This window comes from Cupressus sempervirens, chromosome 3 (assembly GCF_028749045.1).
Source record: "Cupressus sempervirens isolate cs-2001-9-10 chromosome 3, ASM2874904v1, whole genome shotgun sequence".
In the NCBI taxonomy this organism is placed as follows: domain Eukaryota; kingdom Viridiplantae; phylum Streptophyta; class Pinopsida; order Cupressales; family Cupressaceae; genus Cupressus; species Cupressus sempervirens.
Window position 1 is genome coordinate 1,121,094,340 of NC_143120.1, and position 23,499 is coordinate 1,121,117,838.

At 37.9% G+C, this 23,499-nt stretch overlaps 1 protein-coding gene across 3 annotated transcripts in view; it reads left to right on the forward strand.

Moving 5' to 3' along the window:
* LOC149570742 (yacP-like NYN domain protein) overlaps window positions 1-23,499 on the forward strand; it is a 423,912-nt gene that overhangs the window by 155,482 nt on the left and 244,931 nt on the right. For all 3 annotated transcript variants that reach the window (XM_089823260.1, XM_089823261.1, XM_089823258.1), the window contains exon 6: window positions 974-1,028. In XM_089823260.1, the coding sequence (XP_089679386.1) occupies window positions 974-1,028 (55 nt within the window). The remainder of the gene's footprint in view (window positions 1-973; window positions 1,029-23,499) is intronic.

The window sequence follows — 23,499 nt, forward strand, 5'->3', positions numbered from 1 at the left end:
CCTGACTGTACTCTTCAATTATTACAATTCTGTGAAGGCACTGTATGGGGGCTCGTTCCTCTTAAATCTGTGTAATCATCCCAAAACTCTTCCTTCAAATCCTCACTTAAATCGACCACATAATTAGACTGTGTCTGCCAACCTGTTACCCACTGTAAGGAGGTGAGAAATTTTGAACTCCTTAAATGAGTTTAAAATAATACATGTGGATTTAACAAATTTATTCAGGGTCCATGTCAATGCTTCACCTTTTATTAGGGCATTAACAAAAACAAACAAATACCCTTTCAAATGCACTTTCTTAGATGATAGACGCTTGGCCATATTTACTGCATAGCAGACCACTCAGGCCTCTGCTGCATTTTTAGTTCCATCCTACAGTGTCTTAACCCCAATGGCCAAAATGTTACCTTCATGATCTCTTTGTGTGAATATCGCACCAAAGAGGCTGAGATTTCCCCTTAAGCCCCATCAAAATTAAGTTTCATCCAGCCTTCATCTGGTTTACTCAAATTCTACTTGCATGCCTTGCAAAATGTGTTCGCAAGAAAAGAAAGGTAGCCATAAAGACATGATATTTGAACATTTTCGTTGTAATCTTGAGGATGCACTTCATAATGGGGTAAACTAGGATATCATGTACTTGTCAATACTCATTAAGACATGTATCCAAAAGAGTTGAGCATAAATTATAAGCCTCAACTAGGGAACCAATCTGTATAAAATGAACTTAATTGTATATTATATTAAAAACATGATCCAAATATGATGCATGTCAACCAAGATATTCTATAGTGGAATATTTTAGTAGCTATTTATAATTGAGTTTTATAACTAGATGCATTCCAAAGTATCATTTAAATTTATTTGTTATAGTATTGCTTTTGTCATGCAATTTATAATGTGATTTATCAAAGATCCTTGGTTATTTTAATTCCCTATGATTTACTACAAAAAGTTTATTGTGATGCAGTATTGATATTGTATATTCGGCCAAGTCAACTGCAGACACTTGGATTACAAGGGAGGTAAGCAATAGGTTTATATGAAAGGATCTTTACATTTTTCCTTTAATGAATCTTAAAATAGTGAAGAAAGCTATGTACAATCTGTAGAAAATTGGAAAAGGAACTATAGAAGATAAATCCACTGACAAAGGCTGGTTGTATTATGCCACCATTTTGGGCAAAATTATAATGATTACATTATGTGCATAATAATAAAGTTTATTATAAGATATTTTCTTTGTGGCTTTGGAAAGGATCACACTTTTAATTCCCTTTATAGTTTTCTGTATTTGTATTTCCAAGATAATTCCTCACCCACTCAATACCTAAAAACGTGTCAGCATAAGTGTTTCACACGACAATATTTTAAAACAAATTCACTTTAATTTTAATTTTTTTTAATTTCACAATTCAACTACAAGATGTGACTAGAGTATTCTTGGATGATGAAATGCGGCATTGCTTCATTGGTAGATAGATTGGTAAAGAAAGTTTATTTGCCTGTGTTAGAGCTTGAACATGAGATTTACTAGAAGGGAATGAGTTTGTGCAATTCCTTATACTAATGAGATTTGTTAGAGCCTAGTTTCATAGTCATAAAAATTAACAAAATCCAAGTCCTCGTGCACTTTCCCCAGTGTGGACATCAGTAATACCCCATTTGAGAGATCTTCAACGGGTCCCTTTGTCAAGAATGCTAAGATCCTCATACAAATCTCAAGTATTTTGGATTCCCCTTTGTGTTCAAAGTTGGGAAATATATGTTTGCGAACTTCTCAAAACCTTGAGAAAGGCAGAGCCTCGCTTAATTTGTCATGCTATAAAGTTCGTGAGTTTGCAACCTCTATGAATAACTGGCAAGGTTTTTCAAATGACAAAAACAATGACAAGTTGAACCAAATCAAAAGAAGGAAAATATGGAAAAGTGAAGAAGTTCTAGATGTTGCAAAGTTCACGAGCATTGCAGAAGTACCACAAAGGAAGGATATGTTAAACAAGTGTGAAAAGTTCCAAGTTCTCTAAAAGTGTTAAATGTTAATAAGGTTTGTGAAGTCATTAATAGTTCTTTAAAGGAGAAGAAAGCTGTAGAGATGGAGAAAAAAAAAAAGGAAAGAATGGAAAATTGATTCAGTTAATGCTATTTGAAGTTGAATACCTTAATTTGTTACCTGCACCAGCCATGAAGATTTTTACCACCTTTTGGGTGGAAGTGGTAATGCTATACAACCTAAGAGGGGAGCAACTGACTTTAAAAGTAGTCACAATTGTTTGGTGACATTTTGTCATATTTTTAGTTGTTTCCAATAATACTCAAACTTGTTATAGCCATAACATTCTTTCTCTCAAAATGACAACTTTAAGAACATTTTACAGTCATATGTTCACATTTATAATCAGTCCAATAGTCTGTATCAGTACTCAAGGGGTTTCAACAATCCTAGATTCAACATTATCTAACTGAGCAGAATTCATCATTGTTGTAGCTTTGAAAATTATTTCTAGCATCATTTCAGTAGCATTGTACCATTCTTTCAGCTGTTGCAATTGAATAAAAATCAATTTTAAGGTTTTCTGATTGCTGTTATACTTATTTCTGAACATATTTGGCAACCTAGAGTTTATATTAGTCATAACCCGAAAATGTATATGATGAATTTGACACATACCATTCAGATGTGGGGTTTATATCAATCATGACAGCAATTATATTTGATTTATTTTACTACAAACTACTTAGATCTGTTGTTAATTTTGCATTTGAAGATGTAAGTTAGTGTTGTGAGGCTTCAAATATGCTGTTTGAAGTTGCATATAAATCGTTTGTTTTCTCGTCTCACACATTCTTGAAAGATAGCATATTTTGTAAAGCTGTTCCAGTGGGGACATTATAGTGGTATTGGAGCTTAGATCTTGCTAGCATGTAGGGTTAGATCTAACTATGTTTTATGGAGGTCAATGATAAGGAGTTTAGAATTTATCTGAGAAGGAAAGTCAGGTTTCTAGAGATCAAAGAAATAGACAATGAAATGTTGAAAGAGGCAAAAGGATTTTGGCATTTGATGAGAAGACGAAGAATACTGTAATATTGTTAGCGTGAGTGAAAACCAATATGATTGACAAATTTCTGGGTGGGGCTACTTAGGACGATACAAAGGTTGAATTTCACAAAGATAAGACTATCTCCTACTAAGTTATGGAATGGAGAGAAGATTATGGACTTGAGTTGGACTGTGGTTTTCGTTTTCAACTTGGTGTTGATCTAAGTTCAAAATATTTCAACTTGGTGTTGATCTAAGTTCAAAATATGAGGCGATTAATCACTTGCCTGAAGACTGCCAGATATGAAACATGCAATGGCGAGATAGACGAAGATTGCAATTTGAGTGATATGAAACTAGGTGGCATCATCATTCCTTACTAAGAGATGTTGTGACCTAATCACACATCACCTATCGTAATGGGGCCCCTTGTCTTTTCAGTAGCTCAGTCCTTTTGTTTCAGGTCCTCTCAATAGCTCTAATGGAAGTCTCATAGGTTCCCCTTGTTTTGATTGAGAAGTGGTAAGCTTGATCAAGTCTCAAGTCATCTTTTGTTCCCTGCCATCTCGGGGTTTCAATTTTGAATTTCCTTCTGACTTATGATTGTGATGAGGGGTGTTGATTTTTAACTGCAATTCAATAAACCAGTAAAGTTTCAAGCCCTTTGTGAAATCTCTATTTTGTCACTTTGAGTTAACTAGGAACTCAGAGAAGGAATTCTTGAAGGGAAATTTGAAAAAAGGTAATTCAAAATGAGAAAGTATGTTTAAGTTTGGTTCATGGTTGAAATAACAAAGACGAGGGAATTATTGAATGACATGAGAAGCATGCCTTCCAAGTTACTAATGAACATGGAGAGAGAAGTCTAATTTAGTGATTTGAGAAGACACTAAATGTCTTGAAGTAATAAAAGGGGTGAAAACATGCAAAAACAAAATGACTGAGTTTGTGGACACCTCTTTACCGAGCATGATAGACATGAAGGAATACTTAAAAGTGTGAGAATAATTCTTAGGTTGATTGCATCTATGATCAAAATTTCTCTAAGGAAAGAAATCGGTATGTGCCTAGCAACGCTAATTCCAATGTTTCAGGAAACCCATGAGTGTACTAATATTTTGCTGCAAAGAATGAGCTATAAGCGCAAGGTTCCAAAATTTGTGTGTCCTTCAGAGTATGAAAGCTAACAATAGGGGAATGCAAGAAATCTGTCAAATCATCAATATATGTCATTAGAACTCACACGAGGTGAAAAATAATATACTTGTGCGGCCTTCATGTATTTGCAAGAGGATATAAATGGTCTCAAGAAAGTTTGCAAAGGACCTTGCAATCCATTGTCAAAGTAAAAATCTAGCGACACAAGGTGTTCGATATCTCTGATCAGTTATACCATTCAGTACATGCTCGAGAACCATCATTGACATGGACACAAATATGCTGGTAGCAAATTATTTTTTTGGGAAATTACTGTTATTACAACTGATACTATTGAGGCTGATGATGAACAAGCCCAGACAACAAAACAATGAATGGTATGTAGAAGAATTAGATCAATTATATTGTCGTTGACTTCAAGCCTATTGACTGACTGATTTATGTAAGTTGCCAAATCATCTAAAGGATGTGGTGTTGAGTAAAGAAATGGTTGGTAAAGACAAAATATGAAATGAAGAAATGATGTTAAGTGTATGAGCTTAATTGGGCGACTGATGAAGCAGTCTTTGACAAGGTAATATTAATTTGATTGTTTTGCATGATTTGTTGAAGTGTTAGAATGATGCACAAGTCAGTTATATTGGTTGGTAATAAAGGAATGAAGTTGGGACGTGAAAAGATAAGGAATCATTGTGTTACGGAGCTAGAAATGGTGGTCGGTAAGCAAAGGATTTGTTCGGTTGAAGTTAATCGAAGATGTGTTAGTAAATTGAGGATGTGTTGAAACATAGTGTTACTGAGCACATAATGTTAATCGAGTAAATAGTTTTAACCAAGGAGATTAGGATCTTTGGTGAAACAAGAACACAGGTCGGTAAAGAACAACATTTCTGGAAAAATCGATTAAAGGATGACATCGAGTGCTGATCTAGACTAGTCTATAAGATTCTAAGGAAGGAACAAAATCAGTTAAGGAAATCAACGGATGTAAAGGGTTAGGTAAAGATAAATGGTGAAGAACCAAGAAAAGTTCAAGTTCCAAGGTGAGATCCAGTTGGCACAAACCATAAAATATTTTTTTAAACAAAATATTCAATGTATGTGAATTGAGATTCGATTGAATGGTTGAGATTAATTCAAGGAAGCTCTAATGAATGAGATTAAGTGAAAAAACATTGTCTATATAAAGGATAAACAAGAAGGTTGAAGTTGCTGATAGCCAAGAAGACATAGAAGGGTCACCGAGTAGGACATAGTTGAACAGAAGAACTAATCTGGAGAAGGAAAGTGATGAGATGAAGAGCGTGTGTTGATCAATCAACAAGAAAGAGTTTGAAGAAGATCTAATAGAAGAAAGGAGATCTGAATAGGCAAAGGTAGTTGCACATTTTATCAGATCATTTCACTGTTACTTTCTAACCATTGTAATAGAAAATCTCTTAACCGAGTGGATTTTAACAGTCCTATTTGTAAATCCTTTGTAAGCTGGCGTTCTAACAAATGTCCTAAGTTCTCTAACAAGGCCACTCATTGAAGGGTGATAGATCTAGTTGATCTTTGGTGAAAATCCCCCTAATAGGGTCAACTAACAAATGTGTTTGTAACCTTTAATAAGGTTGACTCTTAACCAAGCTCACTCCAGAAGAGTAAATTTATTTGTGGGTAACAATTCCCGTGGTGGTTTTAACCCAATTTGGGTTTCCGCGTTAAAATATTGGTGTCAAACTTTGATTGAATGTTTTGCATGTTATTTTCTGATTTATGTACGCATACTACTATTAGTACTACTATGGTTGGTTAAATGATGTTGTTGATCAATTGAATATTGTTGAATGCTTAGATCTGATTAATTACTGAAAGGTTTAAAGGTGAAAAATTGTTAAGGGACCTAAGATAATCGATTCACCCCCCAAATTATCCAACAATTACACATCACATAAAATTTTAATCTTGGCAAATTGAAGCATGTACTTACCAATGTCAATGGAGTTCACGGGTCTTCCATCAACACATATCCATGACAAGGCCCAAATTAAGTTCACATTGGGAAAATTGTTGAGGGAAGTCTCCAACGCAATAATGCTCCACCTAGACAAGCCCATCCAAAATGTTTGGAGGGAGAATCACGCCCAACAAATTGCAGTGCAAAATAGTGCATCAATGAAGGAACAACAACTGACAAATCAAGCACACCACAGTTGAGAAAAATGAAGGTTGTCATGACAAAGAGCAAGCTGCAAACATGAACCAACCCTAAGACTAGAGATCGTGAAAATGAACAAAAAATTATTATGGACAAAGTCAAGGAGCAAATCTTATTGAATGCTTGCACAACAACTTGGATGGCTACAAAAGAGTACAGTCAAATAAGACTTGGATATCACAAGAAGCATGATCAACAAGTCCCAATCTTTTCACTCCTAGTGAATGCATGAAGGTGAGACGATTGGAATGAAGGGTCAATCCCATGAAAGGGCCCAAGCACATTTATTTTTTCCTCCATATCTTCAATGGCAGCTCAAAGATTCATTGAGAATAGAAAGATAGCTTCAGTGAGTAACATATCCACTGTGGAACCAAGAAATAGTGGAGCAAAGGTCAGCCTAGTCAACAGGCAAAAGTCCATGAGAGAACCACAAACCCGCCCGGACTCATATTGCACTTTGTGGTGGATTCATTATTTTGGATGAAAATCCTTGACTTACCAAAATTCCCACCAGGAGCATAAAATGGTTGTGCTCACAAAATCTTTCCAAAAGGAGCAAAGTCCTTGACCACTCCTAAAATAAGCTCAAGTGCAAATTCAAGCTAATAAGGAACTTTTCCAAGTTGCAAAAAATCTGCCACATCACCTAAAATATGCCAAAGCAAAAGAAAAATGATTAAGTGTGTTGGCTCCTGATTTGACAAGATTATAACTACCTTTTGAAGTTACACAAAATACCTAAGAGATAGCCAAAAACCATAACAAGTATTCTAAAGGAAAATCAAAAGGACCAACTATTAAGACTGTTTTAGTCTTATTCCCTTTGAATTCTACAAGATTCAGGTGGGTATTCTTGGGAATTTATAAGTCTTCCATATATTTATCAATTCTTGTTATAAATTCCAATATAACAGATGTTTGCTTGTGATTTTTCTAATTTAAGGATTGAAGAAGGGATGCAGGATGGCTAATTCCTCAAACCCTAACACTCCCTAAATCAAGTGCAATCTATACTTTTGAATGTACAACTATAAAGATTTTAAAATTTGATTGATTCATTTTGCACTATATAGTCCGTCTAGATTTTACCAATTCTAAACATGATCAGTGCCATTACTCACTATTAGTCCATTTGGGCTATTACTCACAAAACTTTTACACATAACATTAGATCCATCTTATCGCTTTGTGAAAAGGAAAACAATACTCAATCTAAAATTCCATTCTTATCATAATCTGCTTTTGACAACTCTCAATTCTCCGAACTCACATCAAGCATTTACATAATCTATTAGATTATCAGTAGAATATGAATTAAGATATAATCCAAAGTGAATTATAACAGAGATTTAATAGACATTGTCATCAAATTCCAGAAAATTAAAAGAAACACAAAGAGAGACAAGATCTAGATTGAGTAATCAGCCAATAAATGCTTTTGTATTATCTTCCTTGAAAATATACAATTTAGTATCAATTTCTATGAGAAAACTCAGACAGACTCAACAATCTAGCTTTTTGTATTTTCATTAATGACACTTCTGGAACAACATAACTATAGTGCAATGGACTGACTCAAAACATGAATGTATGTATTCATTCAAGATGAAAAAATTGGACCATTTCTCAACCCTTGGTAACTCACTTATATAGGGTGAGGTTCAACAAGCTTCAGGCTTAGAGAGAAAAAGGGCAACTGTCCTCTAACAAAACATAACTACACTCGAGACAGAAGTCATTATCGGTAAACTCACAAGACAATTGATTTTAAATACATGTGGCATATTCTATATGATCTGAAAGTAATTTCATGATTTCTTTTGTAGGTATACCCATAGTGGATGAACCACAAAAGTAGGTATCCTATTGTGATAACTGCTTTCTTTTCTTTTGATAATCATTTGCTGCCATGCATCCTAGCTGTCCATGCTTTCTGGTGGGCAGGAGCTTCTTCGATTTTTTCTTTTTCAATCCCAGTAACAATCTCTTGTGCCTTTTCCTCTTTTGTTTCTTCTGTGGGTTGTGGGTCCACCTTTTCATCTTCTTGACTTTGTTTTTGTTCATCTTTACCCTCAGTTGTTAACTGAATATCTTTCTCCTCCTGCTGAACATTTTCTACAACTGATTGCTGCTCCTTTTCAGGTGTGTCCAGGTCTTGAGGTTTGTCCTCTACCATTAACTATGAGGATTATGTTGTTGAGGAATATTTTACCACCCATTCATCATAGACAATGAGTGGGCCACTCAGACTCAATAATTTCCTTTTCTTTTTCTGCCAGATTTGTTATGACTTTTTTAAACATACCATTATCATCGTTATTTATTATGGTACTCACCTTATCATTTAACATGACAAGAATGTCATCATCCCAATCTCTGAGTGTCTTCATTTCATGGCCATTTGTAAAAACTGTAGGAAAGAGAGTATGACTCTTGTTTTCACACTTGGATATATAAAATCTCATCTTTCTCTGTAATAATTCTCTATTTATATCAAATTCCAACAACCCAATTGTCTGATCATATGTCCTTTCAATTTGATAGTCAACATTTACCTTATCAATAACATTGAATGATAGGTTGGTCATTATTTCCTCTCTACCAACCCATTTATCCAAAGTTTCCCTCAACCTTTGTTCATTATCACCTAATTTTTTTGCCATTATCATCAATTTCGTTATCACACGGTGAAGCAATCTAGTATCGATTTCAAAAACAAAGTTCAAGTTAGTGTTCCTTATCTTCTCTTCATATCTCTGCCATACTTCCATTTGCACAGCCTTGAGCCTAGCTTTCTCCTCCTCTATATCTTCATTAAAAGGTGTTTTGGATACAATGGAGTCTCTGGAATCTCAACAATAGGGCTAGGAGAAGGTAGTGGAACAAGCAATGATGCAATCAATCTTTTGGAAGATTTCCCTATTTCCGACTATCTAACTTGTTGGCCCTTATATCTAGCAAGCTCATTTTCTATCTTCATTCGTTCCTTTTGCTCTTCATTGTAAGCTGCTAGAATTTGTTCATATTTCGCATGCAATTCATCCATTATCTTCTTTTCTCTTCTTCTTGTCACCATTGCAAAATTTGCTGTCTCACTGTTCATGAAAGCGACCTCCTCATTAGAAGTGTCTTCAACTTGCTTCAGAATTAAACTTCCCATCAAATTGGTATCAGATTTTTTAAAAGACTGGGACCTATTTCTCCTCTATAATGACCATATGACTAATGCAGCACGGTCGTCACTATATTTTATGCCTCTAGATGCCCTTGTGGCTTGTTCTTCATTTCTGTACGTGGTGTTGATTTCTTTCCTTACTGCATCAAAGACCATCATATCCGCAATGCCACAATTTGGGAGAAGTTGCACTCTTGCCTCTCTTATCATTACTCTCCCTTATTCCAGAGTATTTTACTAAATTCTTGCATTATCTCTTCTTTTATCTCATCTTTAATAATAGAGTCCTCTTTATTAGGTTGCTCTGTTTGCCTTTTGTTACATCTTTCCTCAAAATTAGAAATGTTTAATCTCCAAGCAAATTGAAAGAATTCCCTAGACTTATAAAATTACCATTTGACAAAAAATTATGACAAGCCTGTTCAATAATAGGGTCCAACTCTTTACCTTTGAAATCACTTACAGTCAAGTCCATGACTGGCATAGGGGGTCCCTTTGTCCAATTCAGAATTAGTAACAAAAACGTCACCCTGGCTCCCCAAGTGCACCAACTACTCAATTGTGAGTTGTTCATTTTCAAGCCGTAGAGGGGACTCAGATGGTGTATACATCTAACTTCTGATGCAACCACTTCTCCAACCTTTTGTCTTTTTGATGTATGCTCAGAAGGTACATTTCATATGTGAGTCTCTTGTGTGTTGAAGAAGAGGGTGCATTAATTTTACTTATTTTTTTCCTTTCTTAGCAATATCCTCTTCTATCCTAACAAATTCCATACCCTAATCTTTTCTGAATGGTATATTGTCTAGGTTTATAGCAAGAGGCTAGTCTCTGCATAACCTCCTTGGATTAATCAGGATATGTTTTGATTATGACTGCTTTTTTCTCATTCAGAACTTCCATAATCTCAACAAAAAATGTCATCAATTTGTTTACCTTGTCACCAATTGTTTTGGCATCTGCTAAAGGATTATAGTCTTTGTCAAAAGCATTCACAAACTCAAGAACTCTACAATAGACCCTCCGTTTCTCCTTTTTAACTTCTTGTTGTTGCAAGGAAAGCTCATTCCCGATGATATCTTCAGGGTAAAAAAATTAATCGTCATGATGTTTTGCCTTGGTCCTCTTTTTGAACATCTCATAGAAACCCTTAGGATCATAAAACCTAGCATAAGATGTAGCCATCTTATAGGGGTCTAAGAATTTATATAGGAAAAGCCATCCCCCTTTTGTGATTATAAATTGATGGGTGACAGTATATGTAGGAGAAATAGTACCTCTAGATCTCCTTGTTAGCTCAACTTCCTTCGGTACACGGTGAATGGACCGCACAGGAAGAAAAGAATGCATTGCACCATAAAATTACTTGAAGGGTGTCGACAGCAAGGAAATAAGCTAGATGAGCGACGACCGCAGGCACAGTGGGCGACAAAGGTGACACAGAACGGACATAAGGCATGGCATGACAAACTCAACAGGTTTCAGCCGGGGCAGTTGGTACTCAATTACGACGGTCGGAATGAAATCAAACAGGAAAGGTTTAAGGCAAGATGAGTTGGACCATATCAGATCCGGGAGGTCGGCGACAATCGAGTGATAAAGTTGAGGATGTTGGACAAGCAAGAGGTACCTCACGTAGTCAATGGATCCTACCGTGCCAGGAAGATGCCGTCGCCGTCACCATCGCAGAATGATCAGATGATTCCCTCGTTGTTGTCGTTGTAGAACGGCAACACCTCAAGGCAAAATTAAGGTGCTCCAATTTTTTAATTGTTAAATAAATTTATAAAAAAGAAAAAAGAAAAAAGGGAACAAAAAAAAAAAAGCAAAAAAAAATAGAAAAGAAGTGTCTGTGTGTGCCACGGGCACCTGTTCGTAGAAGGTTGCTCCACGGGAACCTATCCGCGCCCACTTGTCCGCGGGCATGCTATCCGCGGAAGGTTGCTCTGCGGGCATCTGTCCACGGGCAACCTTCGCGGGCACCTGTCCGCAGGAGACATTACTGGTGGCCGTGGGCTCAGTCTCCTCTTATCTGATTCCCTTCCGCGGATTTAAGCGTGCCTTTCCATGGACTTCTTCATTGGTTACTTGCAGAGGTTCTTTTTCCCAGCGGACGAATTATTTTGGTGGCCAGACTTTGGTTTTAATACCACATTTTTGCCTTTTTTCAACCGCGGCATCCATTTAAGTGGCGATTTAAGCTCGTGGAAGGGAGTTTCGATCTTTCAAATTTGGTGTGTTTGATGGAATAAATTTGGATCATGGTGTGACATTGGTGGGTTATTGGTCAGCTTCCCACGTTGAAGATGTGCCTCGTAGCTAGATTTCTCTCTCCTGCGGATGGTTTTTTACGGGTTTTGGGGGTGTTTGTGAGTTCGACGGGTTGCGGCACTTTCACCCTGAAGGACAAATTCAACACGGAGGAATATCAGTTTCATTGTTGAAAGGTACTTGGCAGGATAGGAAAGAGGCACAGTAGCAGGCGAGTAGAGGAAGGAGCTAAAAAAAAAAACGATAGATTCATATTGTTCGGAATGAGTAGCAAATGATGTCAAAGGGAAGGGGAAGCATCAGTGGTTGCTAGAAAGATTATCAAATCAGAAGAAAATGACAAAAATAGTGTGTTCCATGTAGTTTTGTGTGGGTTTCAGAATGCTGCCCCTCAACCCCGCCGGACCCCCAGTCGTTGTGGATATCAGTCGTGAAGTGTGACCAGTTGAGAAGACTTGAAGCTGCTGCAAGCATGGAGTGTCTGTGTACCAGAGGCATTGGGAGTAGGTGTTGGCCGAGAGGCTGTCTTGGTGGATGCGTAGAGAGCTCGGGAGGAGCTGATCATCTAGTTAGAGGCAGTGCAACGATACTTGGCTCAGGGTACCGAGGAGTTGAAAAAAAAAAAGCAGCACAGGTGGCTATCAAGGTCAGCTTCATTAAGGAGGCAGTATTGTGTTAGCAGAGGCTACAGGCATGGGACAAAGGTGAAAGAGATGTGTCAGAAGTAGATTTATCTTGTTGTAATCAGTCCGTTAATATATTTTGTCTCAGGTATTTTGTAATTGTCATCCGAAGATGAATTTTTCTTTTGGGGGGGATGATGTCATTGGTAAATATTGTGTAGCCAATGAGTTGATGTCGTCAGTAAAAATTGTGTTAGCCGACTTGATTGTCGTCAATGTTTTTGTATTTTGTAGCCGACATCGTCGGTAAAGATTTTGTAGCCGACGGGTAAATAGTTTGTAGCGAACATAATGTTTGTGGTCGACGGACTCCTTCGGGAAGGTTCAGCAGATAGTATTTATACCCTGTCTGGGATCATTGTAAATCATCTTATCTTATGAAGCATAATGGAATGTTTTGGCATATGCGAATAATTTAAGGAGTTCTGCTGTTCATTTTCATTATTTGTGTGCATTTCTTAATTAACCTATGTGGTAAACATTTGCATCGTACTGAATTCGACTTCGGCTGCCATTGTTATTGTTATTGTTTGCATTGTTGTTGGTGTTTTGCCCTCTGCTATTATTTCTGTACACACCCGAAGTGGCACCATCAATGTTTGTGTTTCCGTTCCCTCCTGACCTAGGAGCTGCCTGAGTCAGGAGCACTTGTTGAGGTCCTCTGGTTTTCATATTGAAGGGGCATTCTTTTATGGAATGTCCCATGATCTGGCAGATCTCGCAAAACTGGTTCTTTGGATAGGATCCCTTTGTGTGACCTTCTGCCTTACATTCCATGCACCATAGCTCGCTTCCCTTTGTTTCTTTTTGCATGTTCTTAAATTCCTTCATCATCCGGATCATGTCCTTTTGGAGAGCTCGAACCTTCTTGCTACTGTTTTCATCATTGCTGCTCTCTTCTTTCGAAGATGCATTGTCGTCTGACTCGGAGGAGCTACTCTTCTTCTTCTTCTTCTTCTTCTTCATTTTTTGCTCACTTTCCAAGTTCATTGCTCGATTGTATGCTTCAGTGTATGACGACGGCGGCATAATCTTCATCTTCTTCCGCAACTTCGGGCGTAGACCTTCAACGAACCATCTTTTTTGTAGCCCACTTGTCGGCTTATTTTCCATTTTATTTATTAAGTCTTTTAATTTCCTGGCATATACTTGGACAGTTTCATTCTTCCTCTGCTTTGTGTTATATATCTCCGCCACGATCTCATTGTCGTCATGCAACAGTTGAAATTTTGTGATAAACTCCTTAATGTTGTCCCAACTGGTTAACTTTTGGGGATCTGTATCAGAAAACCAATCAATTGCGACACCCCATAGGGTTGCTGAAAATTGCCGGACCCATTCATTTGTATCTGTTATGCCATTTGCCGTCCAAATCATTTCGCATGTTTTATAGTGTTGGATTGGATTGGCCGTACCATCGCCATCAAACTTCGGCAGTTTTTCCTTTGGTCCCGCCATCACTATTGGATTTTGTGCACGAATGTTGTTCGGTCCTGCAACATTGGCGCTGTTCACTCCCACACCGTCAGTCTGCACTCCCACACTGGCGGTTTGCACTCCCACACCGGCGATCTGCACTCCCACACTGGCGCTCTCTCCAATAGTTGTCTTATCTCCAATAGCTGTGTTCTCTGTTGAAGAAGGTTCTTCCCGTTTTGGAAGTGTATCGCGGACGAAGAGTTCACTCCACGTTTGTGCTCCCTCGGCACTTTGAGCCATGCGAGTTAATTCTCTTCCGTCTGGATTCTCTCCCCTTGGCGAATACAGGTTCAAAAATTCCTCCCTTGCTTCTTCCACCAATTCCACCCGTTGTCGAGTCTCCTCCAACAATTCCTCAGCACTTTGGTGTCTGTCAACAATTTTCTGAAACCTCCGTCTGTGTTTGGCCTACTGTGCCAAACTTAAATTTCTTTGAGGTGTGTGAATTTCATCTTTTTCCTTCAGCTTATTCTTATTTTTGTTTAACTGATTTGGCATTAGTCGTCATTCCTCAGCCTTTGTTCCAGGTCCATCAAGCAACGGCGCCAAATGTTTACCACAAAGTAAACGGATTAATGCACACAGACAATATATAAGAACAACAGAACTTGTTGTATTATTCGCATATGCCAAAGACATTACATTACGCTTTTGATGATAAGATGATTTACAATGATCCCAGACGGGGTATAAATACTTTCTGCCGAACCTTCTCGAAGGGTTCCATCGGCTACATAATAATACTAATCTACCTGTTGGCTACACAATCTCTACCAACGACATCAACCCGTCGGGTACACAATCTTTACCTATGACATCAAATCCGTTGGCTACACAATTTCTATCGACGACAAGGAGGTTTGAATCCATGAAAACTTCGGGTCCAACCAATTTTCCAAGATCAAAATTCCAAACATTTCCATGTGGCGTGAAAAGTTTTTTGTTTGAGATCCACTTCTTAAAAAGTTGCAACGCACTTTTGGTAATCGTCGCATCCTGGGTCCAATCACCCTTGTATAAATCCTCACCTACCTTCAGGCGTGGAGTGACAGGGACTATCTTCTTGCCTTGTGCTGAATCATTTGTTGATCCATCCGGTTGTTCCAACAAGTCATCACGCATATTCCTCTATTGGTAATATGTTTTTGCTGTGGAATCTATTCTTGGTGGCATTTTGAACAATTGCAGAACTTACCCTACCAACAATTCTTTGTATTTCCTTAGCTAAAAAACGAAATTTTAGGAAATGAATGAAGATTTACGAATTCACGCCCTTAATTTGTCAAAAATTCCTAATTCATCGCTTTGATAGCAACTTGTAAATCTCCTTAGCTCTATAACTTTCTTTGCTTGTTTTCACTTCAGGGACAATCTTGTTTTTCGCAGTAGGAACCATGTACTTGTGCAATTTCTTTAAATCCCAATCACACGAGAGTGAATTAATTCTCCATAAATTTTGTTGCAGGCAACGGGCATGCGCTCCCATGGACAACTTTAAATGTAAACCGTTGACTAGAAGGACATCGAACAATCCAGATTGAAATTTACATAGCTAAGTCACCTTCCTTTAAATGACGGGGCGATCAAACCAATCACTTCATGCTAACTGGGATTTTTTTATCCTGCGGGCTGTCATCTTGCCACCGGAGACTTCCCAGACATGTAATGCACTGTCGCTATGTTGCGATGAGTAAACATTGTGCACCTGGGCATAGCAACATAATGATTGCCATCGATTCACTTTTCATCATGCAACACAGATTAAACTCGCTCGTTTCAATGCTTTATTCCAAAGCTGGCCCACCTACGACATTTGGCACAATGTCGCATAGTCGTATTAGCTAACATTCGAGCATCTTTCCTTTGCGACATAGCAACGTTCGTTGATTTCCTTCTAATCCAATGGTTGGAATATCTGTTGATGTTTCATATGGCTGGACCCACAAAGGACACGCGTTAGAAGGTCGCATTGTTGCCATAGTTAAACCTTGAGGATTGTTCTTTTAACTCTATAGAGATGACCATAGATTCCCTTTTAGATCAACGGTCTTCGTTTACCTGAAAATTTTCACTGTCTCGCCCACCCGGGACACATGTCACATTGTTGCATTGTCATGTTGAATAAAAATCATGCAGCTTCTTATAACGACAATGTGAAGGCCCTTGATTTGATTTTGATCTGATGACTGGATATACTCACATCTGCCTTCCCCAATTGGTCCACCATGGACACGTGGCATTCAGCTGCGTTGTCGCGATGCTTAAAAGTTGAGCTTCTCATAACGTCAACACGACAACCATTGATCTCACCTTCATCCAATGATCAACATCCAATCACCATCCACCGTCTTTTAAGCTAATGGCTTATCTAGGATCTTGCCCATTGGAAGCATCAACATAGACAAGGATCACATAAGACTTTGAATCACTTGGACCCCACCAAGGACACGTGGCACATTGTCGCGTTGTTGCAATGAATAACAATAGTGCTTCTTACTGCAGGGACAATCGTTGATCACGACCAAGACCAACGGTATTAAACAAGCTGTAAAAACATCTGACTTCCTGTTATTTAAACATGTGTCCATCATCCACAACACTTATTCCCAACTACTATCAGTGCCAGGGTCCCACTAGGTACACGCGTCATGATGCCGCATTGTCGCAATGAGTAAAAACCTCACATCTTGGTACAACGACAAAGCAACTACCCTTGATCTTGCTAAGATCCAACGATCTAAAACAACCTTCATCTGATGCGCTTGATGGTCCCACCGGACACGTCAAAAGGTCGCATTCTTGCAATGATTAAAATCCTCACAGATCTTAATAGTGAAGAGGCGACAATTGTTGATTTAAAGACGCTCTAATGCCTAGAAAATAATCAAAGGCATGGGTCCACGAAAGGTAAAGAGATACCGAACATTTGAATAATTAAACAAATTTTGACATGAGCAAATGTTCGCGAAAAGGGGAGAATTAAAATAAAAACACGAGAAAATAAGATATAACAACTTTTAAAATTCCCCTCTAGCAAAAAATAAAACCCTTAAAAGGATGTCCAAAATTAAAACAAAGGTAAACCCTCTCTGTGATTGTGTAGGGTTTCAGATGATAAAATTCAACTTTGATTTTTTTTTTTTTGATGAATAGTCCCTTCTTTATATTAAAAAAAATACAATAAAGTTACATATTCACAAAAAAAGGGGCCGAGGAAACAGGATCACACTGCAAGTTCATACGGCCAAAGGCCAGATATCAACTATTCATCAAAAAAAAAAAATCCTCAATTTGCCAGCGTGGCGCCAACCAAAGGAGGAGGATCCTTATCATCAGAGCCCCACCCGAGAGTGGGGTGAGTAGATGGCTTAGGGGGAGCCCATTGGTCATTAGCAGCAACAACATTATCTTCATCTTTCTCTCCCTCAGGCCTGAGAGGAGAAATGGCTGTCCAGCCGGGGAAACATCCACTTGGGGTCTAAGTGCGCAGAGGGCCAATTGGTAGCAGGAGCAACAGGAGGAGCCATTGGGGACCACCTTGAGCCACACCTCCGAGGAGGTGAGGTAGAGTAGTGCCGACCACCAGATCCTCCAGAAGAGCGGCGTCGACCAAAAGCACCACTGCTGGGAGAGCGGTGCGGCTAAGAGCGAGGTGTGTGAGAGCGGTGAGCAAAACTGCTATGTCCTCGACAGTGACTGTGAGGAGTACGATCGCCGGAGGCCAAATCCGGCGGAACACAAGCTACCATACAAGGGGCATTTCCCCAATGAGCCAAAAGCTTCTGTAGGTGAGCCACCTCTAGAGCCACTTTATCTATTTGTACTTGAATCTACAACATTACATTGTTATAAATACATGCTTTAGCGTACATAGCAACATTAATGTCATGTGTTGTTGGCATAAATAACTACATTGTGATCTTTCCAAATGGTAAATAAGATCTCCAATCTGAAAGCATGCCATAACTGGGAGTACTTGAAGGGTATCTGAGTGTTGTCACCCAGAACAACCATATGCCAAGAGAAAGGTTTTGGGCAGAAGGGGCAAAAGAGATTATGGATCCATCTCCAGTAACACTGACCCTATCTACAGATCCAAAAAATGTGCAAAAAAGTCTTTGGTTGACCACAAAAAGGGCAACGAGGGTCAGGACCACCTAGGTGCCACAGCTGGGGGCCCAAAGGCAAGCCCTGGAAAAGAATACACCAGGCGAAATGCGCAATTTTAGGCTTAGTAATGGCTTGCCACACAGTGGAGAACCTATGACTCCAAGTACGATGAGAAGATTGCAAATTCCATTGTTGGTTAAGAACTTCAACCATGGGCAGGTGAGGAACCAACCATCGGTAGCTCAACCAAGGCTTATAGCTGGTTACCAGGGTGTCTGGATACCACTTCCAATTTTTCCACCAAGGTCAAGAGGACAGAATGCCCACTTTATGTAACAAATGTGGAGGCACCGCAGAAACTAGAAGCTTAGAAGTCTATCGATCTGGATGAGTGAGCCGCAATTGCACTTTCATATCCTTCCATGACCATAAGCTCATAGTAACTCTGGAGAAAAGATCTTTAGGGTTCTTATGCCACATTTAAAAAAACGAAGAGCACTAGCCCCATGCACCTCAGCCAGGAGAACACCTTGGATAGCAAATAATGGTGACCACCAGAGATTGTGTTGGTTCATAGAGAGCCCATCTCTAAACCCATTACCAACCCAACAAACCCAGGGCTTAACTGCTTCCTAGGCTTTCCAAATATTCTTGGCAACAAAAGTGCCTTGAAACTTTGAAAATTTTCAAAACTAGACCGTTGAAAACTAAGATTCAAAATTTAGAGCTAATGAGATACCAACTTCTAAAAGGGGCTAACAAGGTGAAAAGAGTTATTGTCATAGGGAGGAACGTCAAATGAATGTTGATATAGTACTTCCAAAGAGAAATTTCAAACCAAGATAGAAGTTTGAAAAGCGATACATGAAGATAACTCAAATTTGGATTGAAATTGAAATTTGATTAAATAATAAATAATAAATTTATATTTAAGTTTTATTTCCTAAAACTTTTGGAAATTGAGAGGGGGGACAAATGCAAAATAAGTCGATATTAGGATATAAATACACAATTAATTAAATATTAAAGTTTTATTTAATATTTAATTAGTAAATTCTGAAAAATCCAAAATTGATCAAAGTTGGAAAAAAAACTGATTGTTTTGAAAGTGCTTACAAATTCAAAAATGGAAAATTGGTTTTATGGGTTTAAATTCAAAATTTCTTAAATATTGATTTTATTGATATTTAATTGATTGATTGAAAACTTGGGAAATTTGCTTTTGGAAGTGTGCAAAGTCGCGAAAATCCAAAAAGTTTGTATAGATGAAAGGTTAGATTTAAAAGGCAAAATAATCAATCACATCTTTAGAGGAAAATTTTGCAAAACTTGAAATTCTTGAAAAAATGAAAACATTGAAAAAAACCTTAAAATGATGAATATTTGAAAAATTTGAAAGCTAAGAATTGAAAAATTCCAAAGTTTTGGAAAAAGATTAAAAATTCCAAACTTTCGGAAAACTTCAAAATTGAAAATTTTGGAAATCGCTAAAAACAAATCTAGAGAAAAATTGGAAAATATGAAAAATGCAAAAAAATTAGAAAATCTTTGAAGGTTCAAAAATCTCGAAAAAAATCAAAATTTTGGAAAACTACGCAAGATGAGCATTTGGAATTTGAAATTTTAAAAAACTGAAAATTTGGAAATCTTTAGGAGAGTGCAAAAATTGAAGAAATCCAAAAATTTCAAAACTTTGAAAAGGTTTAAAATTTTCAGAATTTCAAAAAACTTCAAAAGTCTCCAAAGTCTAAAAAAATTTGGAAATTTCTGCAAAATAAAAAATGGATTAAAAATGTGAAAATTTGAATGAATCAGTGAAAAGTAGAAAAAAAAAAAAAATTGGATATTAAATTTAATATAAATTTAAAATAATCCACAAAAGGAAAAAATGGAAAAGGATGCAAAATGGAATTTTGATATCTTGGGTAGATAAAATGGTTTTTGAAGAAATAATTGAAATTAATTAATTATTGTGATTTTTTCACGATAGTTAATTTGTTTTATACAAATAATTCAAAAAAAAGGCAAGGCAAGGCGAAATAACTTTATTTCTGCCATTATGGTAGAGTTTACTGCTGAGTATGGAACTTATGCACTTAATCTAGTTTACAATATTATCATAGCATTCATACGGCTAAATGGAACAATACACACAAATGATAAAATATATCTTTATTGATTGTACCAACAATTTTATGTCAGCAATACCAATGATATCCAAAATTACCATATCCTTTCTCATTCTCTACGATCCCTATATAAAGGGCTCGGGTTGGTTACAAGAGCTAACCATCGCCATCCTTGGTACATGATTTTTCCTAACAGCTTGTTAGAGTACTTTATTTTATGTAAATACCATCTACATTACCCCTCATAAAAATGAAGTCGTCTTCCATACGACGGTATCAACAATACAATACTTTATGAAGAGTGGTAAGATGACTCCCCTAGAATGGTGGATGCTTCAGTCGTGCCAATTGTTGTTTGAGAAGCCCCACAACTTGTTCCACCACCATTTGTTTAGTGCATGCACCTTGTTGAAGCTGCAGTGCATTCATTCTTGTAATGTCCCTATTTTTGGCAAGTCTATGTAGTTGATGGAGTTAGCTCATCATAGTGACCCTCGTGAGTTGACTGTAAAAACCCCGGCCTTGTTATAGCTTCAAATGACATCAATTTTGAATTATCTTCACTATTTAATAGGTTGATATTTCATCAAACACCTTGTAGGCAAGCTTTGATACCATTGTAAAGAGACTAACTGATCTCTAATATGACTTCTGGAATTTAACTCAATTTTCTTTTTTTTTGTTTATTTATTTTTACCAAATTTCATGGCCTTGGATTTGGTATCATACAATTTCTCATTACAGCATTATAATTGAACCAAAACTATATAGGATAATGCAAGGATTAAATTTATTGTTTGCACAAAGAAAATCAGAAATGAACAATATTAATGGAACTTGGTTTTTAAAATGTAATAGAAGGATGTTGTTGGTAACTCGTTTCAAAAACCACTGTCATGTGGAATCGAACAATGGTTGTAGGCAGTATGGAAGCTCCTAATCACCACGTGACTTCAGGATGGAGCTGCCGTTAGTTGTGATGCAGGTCCGACTCCCTTTCCACAGTTGCACCCTGATTTCCCTTTCAAAACTGAATGCAGGCTTCTCAGGATTGCTCACGGGCAGGAGTAGATAGATGGACGACTTGCCCTTGTCACTCTCTTCTACCAATCAGTCAATATGGCACCAAACTTTGCTGGAGATAAGAATTAACGCTGACTCGACCTCAGATCACAATCGACCTTTTCTCTACCTCCAACTCGTTTCCAATTTGCAGGTTGTTAACAGACAATCGAGAGTAGATAAATCAAGATCCTTCTCCTTAGTTAAAGAAATTCAGTAGGAGTATGTTGGCCAATTGTATACTTCAGCACAATTGCCAAGAACTTCTTAGACGAGACCCTTACACTTCAGCAATGGCTCACAGGATAGAAATCGGGGAAAAGCCACAAAGGCCACAAAAGAAAATATATTTTCAAGCGTGCTGTTTCCCAATGAAAGAGCTCTTATTTATAAGCTCTTGTTGGTAGAAGTTTCCATAAAACTCCACTTCAGAAATCATGAAAGTTTCCCAAAAGAACTCAACACTAGAAACTTTCCAACTTTATTTTTAGAAATATCACTTAAAGTCATTATTATAATAATATAAACATTATTATAATAACTAAACTCAATGAAAAATAACTAAATAAGAGCTCAAACAATTATTAACCTGATCAAATGCAGGTGACGACCAATTGCCAGAGCCGCCCACTGCACCACCAAAAATAGCAACTGCCTAAAATAGACTTTCTAAAAATAGCAAGTTCACAATTGGGACCCCCAAAACACCCTGTCAGCTAACGAGGGTCGTTATGATGAGCTAACTCCATTAACTGCATAGACTCGCCAAAAATGGGGACATTACAGTCCTCCCTCTCTCAGATTGTTGTCCTCAAGCAATCCAGCATCATGCAAAAACCTCCACTGGGATCCCATAAGAAGCAAGTGATGTCCCTTTCCTCTTTAAACCAATTGAATGCCAATACCATCATCAGACCCAATAACATGACCTGCAATATAGCACCAAATACTTGTGTTGGTGATGTAAAAGTCGAAACATCACTAACAAACAAATCCTTAGGAGATCTCAACACACTCTCCTTCATTGTGGTTACCCAATCATTCTATAGACAATCCAATGTAGGCTTAGACCAACTCTGTACCTGGTGCAAATCCTGGACATGTGAGACAAATACCAAATTATAAATGCTCATCACAATATAAACTTTGTCATCGATATGATCATCCTCACCGTCATCCTCATGCTGTTGTGATGACTCATCCTCAATCTCATTAGTGTATACCCACATACCAAGATTTGTTGCTCCCTTCGGCCTCAACACACAAGTATGACCTTTAGAGAAAGACCCCTTGCACCAATAGAAAAGCTGACGCCTCCTCAAATCCTCTCTAAGCATGTCATCAGATCTCTCCATTGACTTACCCTTGTCCTCTACAACTGGTGGGGGCTCATCATCGGTTGGAAGAGTAGAAGATTTCAAAGCAACCTTGCTTCGAGAAAAGGACTCTAAGTTTCATGCCTTCCTCATCGCTACTTGGAGAGAAGATGGGTCCAAGGACTTCACCCATCCACGGAGTGGCTCAATCAATCCCTCCATGAACAACATCACTTTTCTATGCTCTCAAATATCATAAACCATAATTGAAAGCCTTTGGAGCTCATCGATGTAACTCTCCAATCCACCAGACTGCTTCAACTGAGCCAACTCAGGAGAGTACACCTTTGGATCCTTCCTATCAAATCTCTCAATCAAGCGATTCACAAAATCCTGATATTAAGTGATTTGATCATGTCGCAAGGAAACTAACCCATGATACCACCAGTTATGGGCAGCTCCGTCCATATGCAATACTCCAAATCTGATAGCATCCTCCTCAAAATAGAACACAAAGCCAAATATGTGTCGAGCTTATGAATCCAAGCTTGAGCTGTAACTCTCCCAGTGCCATCAAAGTGTTCCAACGTCATCTTACTGGCAACTTGCTGTAACTCAGTTTGTTGAGGTCCCTATCTCTTAGGTCTCGGCCTTGCTCTGGAATGCTCCCGTTTCTAAATCAGGAACCTATTAAAATTCAAACGATCTTTAACAACTTGTGGTAAAGAATCCCACTCTGTAAAGTGTGCCAGCACATCATCAGCAAAGGGAGCGGCCTCAAACTCAATACTAATCGTATCCACCTCAGGTCTCAGAAACGTGGGCCTTTGCGGCCTATCATGAGTGCCAGTATATATGTTAGCT